We start from the raw sequence: 8,108 nt of genomic DNA, 5'->3' as shown, positions 1-8,108 counted from the left end.
ATGCTCTCACTCTGGTCTCATTCATATCAATCCCAGAATGCACTGCATTCACCACCTTCAGTGTGGAGGGGGAGGCGTGTCACAGCAAGGAAAGCTATGACGTCATGGAGAGAATATAGCTCAAAGAGAAAGGACTTCCTAATTCCCCATGTCCAGAGAACTGGACTGCAAGGAAACTCTGAGCAAAGAGGAAACATCCTCCCTGCTCCAGGGTTCTCCATGGATCTTTCTTTCCCCACACGGAGACTCTGGATCCACTCAGCAGACTCATCATCTTCAGTAAGACCTAAGCTCATATTTACATTCAACATTCATATTTGTGTTTCTCACCATTTATCTTGTCTGCTCCCAGCAGTGGAGGACAAAGTACTCAAGAAATGTACTAAAGTAAAAGTACAAATAAACAGACAAAAATGTGTTCTAGTAAAAGTTCCACATTGACACTTTTACTTGAGTAAGAGTGAGAAAATACTGACTTTTAAAAATACTTCAAATATTAAAAGTTAAAGTACTTGCTGAATGTATTACCTAATGGCTAATGCAATATCAGGGTTTCCCCCAGAAAACCTGCTCAGCCCCATAGTGTAAAAGTTGCACTTCCATAGATGTATTACCTAAAGTATCGCTGCACACTGTTGGCCAGGCTCGAAGGAGTTGCGTAACCTCAAATCTGCTGGTCCTTTCTTCACTGGGAAGTCATCTGTGCATTTAATGGGCAGCAGAACCACAATCGGATTCAGGTGAGATGGTCTAGGAGAGACAGTGGAAATGTTCAGTGGTGGACTAATGAAAGGGTGAAATGAATAACCCCAGGGCCCTTTGACTCTTAGGTGTGATCACCTAAACTGATGATGGTTGAAGTTTTCATCAAGAAGTCCAGGTCTAGAATAAAGGGAAATATTAGGTTAGTGTCATCAACCACAAAAGTGTCCAACAACCACATCATTCCATGCCAGCAGTACAGAAGAGTCGATTTTTAATGAGCACACGTGTATTTTGCCACAATGGTGGGGCGGAGCGGCAAGAAGACGCAGGGGGAACTGTATCTGATGGGGAAATGTGGATTGACGTAACACCTACCGCTAACGCCTATTCAATTTGAGTTTTCCAGCTGTCATCCACCAATATCAGAATCATCCACAACTTTATGTGGAACTTGCAGACGATTCTCGACCATAAAAGCAATGGTTGTTCTGGCACACCGTACAGACACAGCTGCTCTCCAACTATCCCACTGGTCACCCAGTCCAGTCCCATGGCTTAAATTTTACCCCGCTTGTCATTTATTTGCAGCCTTTGAAGGACCCGTCCTACACAGCTTTCTATGTACTTCCAAATCTAAATCTAGTCTGTCGCGTGAAGAGAGAGCTGAGCCAAAAAGCAAAGCTCTCGATTTACCGGTCGATCTATGTTCCCACCCTCATCTATGGTCATGAGCTTTGGGGTCATGACCAAAAGAACGAGATCACGGGTACAAGCGGCCGAAATGGGTTTCCTGCGCAGGGTGGCTGGGCTCTCCCTTAGAGATAGGGTGAGAAGCTCGGTCATCCAGGAGGGACCATAAAAGCAATGGTAGAGTAGAGCTGCTGCTCCTCCACATCCAGAGGAGCCAGTTGAGGCTCGGGCATCTGGTCAGGATGCCTCCTGGATGCCTCCCTGGTGAGGTGTTCAGGTCCCACCGGGAGGAGGGGAGACCCAGGACACGCTGGAGGGACTATGTCTCTCGGCTGGCCTGGGAACGCCTTGGGATTCCTGGAGGAGCTGGAAGAAGTGGCTTGGGAGGGAAGTCTGGGCCTCCCTTCTGAAGCTGCTGCCACTGCAACCCGACCCCGGATAAATGGAAGAAAATGGATGGATGGACGGACGTATGGACGGACGGACGGACGGACGGACGGACGGACGGATGGATGGATGGACGGACTTACATCTGGTCTGTCCCTGCACCTTTCTGTTTGCTGCACTGAGGTCCTTCTCGCTCCTCTGCTGAGTTTGCATTTAAACCAAACGCAATCTGAGTATCAGGAGGCTCTGGTTTACATTTAACATCAACCTGGACGCGTGTCGGCTGCACGTCGAGGGCATTGCGCTGCTTGTGTGTCAGTCGCTGTGCAGTTGAAGCTTTTGAAGCTGGAATGTTAGTACTTTTTTTGCTATGAAAGGTCAGAAAAGAATTTCCAAGCAAGCAGAGAGGGACAGGTTTGCAAGCAGAGAGTTAATCCATGAAGACGGACGTTTTGCACTTGAGGAGAAAATCTGAGTGTGAGCACAAAGATTTTAGAGGGCACAAAGAATAAAGAAAGCAAAAGTTTTGACTGCAAGAATTATAAGTTGAGAACAAAGATGAAATTCTGCTTTCAAACAGAAAATGTTTGCTGCTGACTTATGGCAATAAAATTCCCTCATAATCCTGGTGCTGTTTACAATTTACAAAGGATCGTTTTAATGAATGTGTGTGTGTGTGTGTGTGTGTGTGTGTGTGTGTGTGTGTGTGTGTGTGTGTGTGTGTGTGTGTGTGTGTGTGTGTGTGTGTGTGTGTGTGTGTGTGTGTGTGTGTGTGCGCGATACCTGTTTTGAAAGCTTGAACCCGTTTCAGAGCCTGAGTTTCTGTTGAATCGTCAGTTTAATGTTTCTGGTCTCTTTATTTCCTCGTTCTCAGATCACCTCTGCTTCAATGAAACTGCAATTTGAGAAAAATAACCTGTTGATCAGAAACACACTCTGTGCGAAGGAGGAGGGTGTTGTTCAACAAAAACCCAACAAGTTGGGGCAACAACCAGCCTGACAGTCGCAGCTCCAGAGGAATTTGGCTGTTCAGAAAGGGAGGGAATTGGTTCATAGTAAACTGGGTTTTAATTGAATATAAGTACATAATTGTTTATGTAACCTTTCAAATAAAATAGCCATGTCTATTTATACAAAATCAGCAGTAATTATGTAAACAGTGACATGTAGAACATGCTAACATTCGCATAAACAGTTTATATGTTGCAGAAATCTGAGAATCTAATGTTTCCAAATTCTGATTTCTAGGCAAAAATAAATCTATTCAAGTAACTACAACTGTCAGAAGTCTGGTTTGTGTCCTTGTGTGTTGTTTATATCTGTACGTCCTCTGTTGGGCCAGGGCAGGTGGAGGTCGACTCCTGCAGGTGTGAACAGGTGTTCTATCTGTCCTGCCCATGAATGAATATCTTGTGTTAATGTGCGCATCGATGTATGTCGCATACTGCTTACTCAGCAGATTTCTTATCATCCTACCCATGGAAGCACTTATAAACTTTGATATACTTTAAATACATTACACTCTGCCATACTTACTATAATATACTTTAAAATGTTTCAGTTTAATGGTGTCATGAAAAGGTTTGTGGAAGGTGAGGAGGGCACGAACAGATCAAGGGTGAAGGGTGATTTACTAAACATAACATGTGGGGTTCCACAGGGATCAGTGTTGGACCCAAACTGTTCAATTTGTAAATAAATGGCACAGTCAAAGTATCAAACCACATAAAATACATTATACGTGCAGATGATACAAGTATCTTCTGTACTGGAGAAAACATTCAAAACTCTCAGAAGTGGAAATGAAAAAAACTACAACAAAACCAAAAATGATATTGATGATATTAAAGATGTACATGTGAGATTTAAGAGTCGAACCCAGAACCTTCTTGCTGCAAGGCAACAGCTCTACCAACTGCGCCACTGTGCAGCCCGTGATGAGGTCTAGTCCAAGTAAATTACCTGGCACTGTGACAGAGCAAACAAATGGATGTTCCACAGTCTGGGTGATGAAGGGCCGAGTCACTGACAGAGTCTGTTTCCCCAGAGAAGCCTGCTACAGAGGTGGTTTGATTGGACAGATCATCAGGTAAAGGCATAACGTTGAGGGTTTAATAGGTAACTCCAGGTCATCATTACTGACCTTCAGGGAAACCATGGGGTCCGCCATGGCCCTGAAATCATGGCCTCTCTGTTGGGGGTCATTGTTACCAGTTCTCTTCCCATTGTCCTGCTGCACACTGCTCTCTGGGTGCTGCCTGAGGATAAGGAGTAGCAAAACATCTGGTCCTTCCTCTTTGAGGGTACAACTGCTGGTTTGGGGCCACAGACGTATCAGGCATCTCCCTGCTGTCCCTTGGTGATCCACCCCTTCCTCCATGACCTCTTGTCCACCCACCACTCCTCCTCCGTTGACCCCTTACCCCTCATCCATGCCACCAACCAGCAGACCTGTCAATATATGAGTTAGAATAGATATGAGGAGGGTTAGCTGGTTCTGTCACCACCATCACCTTTAGTTTCTCATGTTTTCCAGAAACTTCCAGAAAGTTTTGGTTTAGCTGCAGGTGAAACGTCTGTTTTCTAGCTGAAACACAAATAACCTTGTAGGAACAAACCTTCACCTGGACTCAGACATCCCTGACCTCACACTGACCTTCAGCACATAGTTATTTATCACAAGACGCAGGAATAATATATTAACTGATTAAAAGAGTAAATGTAAGAAATACAACTTGAATCTGCCCACAAATCATTACATTATAAAAAATTAACAGCAATATTTTTTATTTATTTATGATAATTTTTTTAAGTCATATTTTAACAATGTTTTTCATACATTTATAAATGTCGGAGTTATAAACTAAATATTTAATTAAAAAAGTAAATATGGACAATACATATGTACTTTTAAGATTAAATATTTAGTTTGTAAACTGAACTACTTTCTGGGACCATTTTTGCTCATAAAAATGATCCTATATTCCATAAAATCTACATATTTTGATACACCAAGATTCCTGAAAAACAGAAATAATTACCCAGAGATGAACAAAAAACAAGACCTCTGACTCTGAGTCATTTTAGAATCAGAGCTGAACTCAGACTAAAGAGTCAGATGAGAAAGATTAACGCTGCCCTGATGCTTCCAGTAGCCTGGAGATTAATCTGAATCTAATCAGAGATTAAGAAGATGATCAGATCATCTCCAGATGATCAGATCATCTCCAGTTTCCTCTTTAAAACTCACAGTTTCAATCTGATCAATAAGTTTTTATCTGGACTTTGTTCTTCATGCTGAGATCATCAGAGCTGCTGCTTCATCACTGAGATCTTCATCGGTACGATCTTTAATGTTTTATCAGTGTAGAAGTATGGGAACATCTTGTCAGTGAAGGTGTGTGTGAAGGTGTGTATGTGTGTGTTAGTGTCCAGATCAGAGAAGGACAGTTTTCCTCTGTCCCAGTCCAGATTCACTCTGATCCTCTGGAGATTCTTCTGGACTGAGAGACGAGTGGAAGGAGCTGGAGGAGAAAATGCTGAGTATTCACCTGAAGAGAACAATATAAACAACAATCCAGACTTTATGAATCCCTTCCTCTGAACAGACTCTTCTATCACACCAAGGCTCCAGTATGAACTGTCTCCAACATCGACATCCCAGCTGTAGTTCCCAGAGTTAAAACCCTCAGAACTCAGAACAGAATCCCAGTAATAATCAATCCTCTCTGGATTATCAGGAAGCTGCTGTTCCTCTCCAAAAGTCAAACTGGTCAGATCTTCAGACAGATGGAGTTCTTTACCAGCCGTGTTTGGGTCCAGAACCAGAGGAGTGTAGGTCACCATGGTCTCCATGTTGCTCCAGATGTTGAAGGCCAGGTTGCCCAGATGTTTGGCCTGGTCTATCAGAGCTCCTGAGGGCAGCTGTGGATCCTCCAGCAGGGGGCAGCGCTGGACTCTTTCCACTGCAGCCTTGTAGTTGTGCAGGAATGAGACGTCTGCAGCTCTCAGCTCCTCCTCTGTGGCTCTGACTGTGTCTGAAAGAGCTGCTATCTCTCTGCTCAGAGCCTCCATCTTCTCCTTCATCATCCCTCTCTTCTGCTCCTCTTCCTCCCTCAGTGCAGCCAGCCTGGCCTCCTCTTCCTCTGCTAGAAACTGATGAAGCTGCTTAAACTGCTCCCTAATCTGCCTCTCTGTGTGTCGGGCCTGGACCTTCAGGTGTTCTGCTGTCTGATCAAACTCCTCCTGAACTTTCTCCCTGAGCTCCAGCTTCTCCTTTAAAGGCTCCAGAGTTTCCTGAAGCTTCTTCTTGTGGGGCCGAGCAGCTTCATCGATGGGTCTGAATCTGTGGTTGGTGTGTAAATCTGAATCTCTGCAAATATGACAGACTGGCTGCTGATGGTCCAGACAGAAGAGTTTGAGTTTCTCAGAGTGCAGAGAGCAGAGACCCTCTGAAGCTGTTTGGTTTCTCTGCTGTAGGAAAGACTCACACAGATTCTTCAGAGCCAGATTACAGGGAGGATCTTTGATGAATGATATCGCCTTACAAACTGGACAATCTCTTCCTGGTTTCTCTCTCCAGTATTTCTGCAGACATTCCTTACAGAAGCTGTGGCTACATGACAGAAGAACCGGATCCTTAAATATTTCCAGACAGACCGGACAGCAGAGATCATCGTCTGATCTGGAAGCCATTTTGTCTCAGAGTGAAGCTGAAACCACAGCAGACAGAAAGTCAAACCAGGAAGTCAGTTTCTCTCCTGTAGAAACTTTCTGAACTTACTTTCACTTTGATTTGCTTGATTTCCTCCTGCAGCAGTCTGTGTTTCAGCGTCTAGTTGCTCAGTTCTCTCTCAGTTCTCCTTGTTCAGAGTTAGTTTGATTTCAGTCGGAGACGAAGGCAGGAGTCAGAGTTCATCCTCAGGGTGTTTAGTCAGTGAGTTTTTCTCTCTGAACTGTTTCCTGGTTTTTCCAGTTGTTCCTGTTGGAATCAGTCTATAGACAGAGATGTTGCGCCCTCTAGAGGATTTAATCTTAATCTGCAGTTTTATTAAAACACTACAGCTTTTCCTGATTCATGACTTTGTTCCTGCTTTGTTCCTGTGTCATGATTGAATGAATTATGTTTATGTCCACCAGGTGGCGAGCATGAGTTCATGAGAATGTATAAATGTAAGGAACTTGACAATAGAAGTAGAGAGTCTTAATGAGTTGATGCTGATACACCTGTGAGCATGTTGGTGAGCAGACCTTGAAGAAAGATGCTTTAATAAAAGCATCTAGACATAACACTTGGTACTTCGTCTGTCTTTATCAAGCACAAATATAACATGGTGTCAGGAGTAAACTAAGAAGCCGACTATGGAGCTGAAACCACCGGAGAGCTTGAAGCTGACGGGAAACGTGGATGAGAACTGGCGTGCTTTCAAACAACGCTTTCAACTGTATGTCGCCGCGATGGGATTGGAGACAAAGCCGGAGCCAAGAAAGGTAGCGATGTTGCTGACCATAGCGGGAGCGCAGGCTTTGGAAGTCTACAACACATTTGTGTTTGATGAAGCGGAAGACAAAGAAAAGTTGGATGTTGTACTGAGTAAATTTGACGCTCACTGTTCACCCAAGAAGAATGAATGCTATGAGAGATACGTGTTTCGTTCTCGGATGCAGACCCAGCATGAACATTTCGATAACTTTCTGACAGACTTGAAAGTAAAAGCTCAGTCATGCAATTTTGGCCTGCTGAAGGACTCGATGGTCAGAGATCAGATCGTCTTTGGAGTGCGTGATGGGAAGCTCAGAGAGAGACTGCTGAGAGAAGTGGATCTGACCTTGGAAACAGCTGTAAAGATGTGCCGGGCAAGCGAACTGTCTCTACAGCAAGTGAGGACATTTTCTGAACTTTCTTCAGGAACTACTTCACTGTACAGTGACGGAACAGTGGCAGTGGGAGCGGTGTCCTGCCAGAAGAAACGCCATGCTCACATGAGGCAGCTGCAAGAGGAAGCCATTATCAACTGTAAGCGCTGCGGGTCACGGCATAAAGTGAGACAATGTCCTGCTTATGGTAAGCAGTGTTTGAATTGCCGTGGAAAGAATCATTTCGCAAGCAATGCTTTATGAAGAGAAAAGAAGAAAAGAGGAATCGTGTAAACTAGTAGATGAAACTGACTTAAGTGACACATTCTTTATTGGTGTTGTGAACTGTGAAATGAGTCAGAAAAAGTGCAGTATGTGGACAGAGATGATAAATGGACAATTCCTTTGTTGATAAATGGAATTACAATCAAATTCAGATTGGACACAGGTGCAAAGGCTAATCTCATAAG

General features: G+C 44.0%; 1 protein-coding gene and 1 long non-coding RNA gene across 2 annotated transcripts; both read right to left on the bottom strand.

Annotated features, from left to right (window-relative positions):
* Positions 1 to 218: 218 nt before the first annotated feature.
* LOC145554365 (uncharacterized) lies at positions 219 to 3,847 on the bottom strand. Its single transcript, XR_014090340.1, has 3 exons — positions 2,566 to 3,847; positions 841 to 882; positions 219 to 750 (listed from the first exon to the last, which is right to left on the bottom strand). It is a non-coding gene; the product is annotated as an uncharacterized LOC145554365 (long non-coding RNA).
* A 1,226-nt stretch (positions 3,848 to 5,073) lies between these two features.
* LOC145554219 (nuclear factor 7, ovary-like) lies at positions 5,074 to 6,712 on the bottom strand. Its single transcript, XM_081613703.1, has 2 exons — positions 6,566 to 6,712; positions 5,074 to 6,494 (listed from the first exon to the last, which is right to left on the bottom strand). The coding sequence occupies exon 2, from the start codon at positions 6,475 to 6,477 to the stop codon at positions 5,089 to 5,091; it is 1,389 nt and encodes a 462-aa protein (XP_081469829.1). The 5' UTR covers positions 6,478 to 6,494; positions 6,566 to 6,712; the 3' UTR covers positions 5,074 to 5,088.
* Between the last annotated feature and the right edge of the window lie 1,396 nt (positions 6,713 to 8,108).

Source organism: Poecilia reticulata, chromosome 12 (assembly GCF_904066995.2).
Source record: "Poecilia reticulata chromosome 12, P_reticulata-male-v2, whole genome shotgun sequence".
Lineage (NCBI taxonomy): Eukaryota > Metazoa > Chordata > Actinopteri > Cyprinodontiformes > Poeciliidae > Poecilia > Poecilia reticulata.
This window is presented reverse-complemented; position numbering and strand designations above follow the sequence as displayed.

Excerpts from the sequence above, each read along its gene's own strand:
- LOC145554219 (XM_081613703.1), bottom strand. The coding sequence starts at position 6,477 with ATGGCTTCCAGATCAGACGATGATCTCTGCTGTCCGGTCTGTCTGGAA.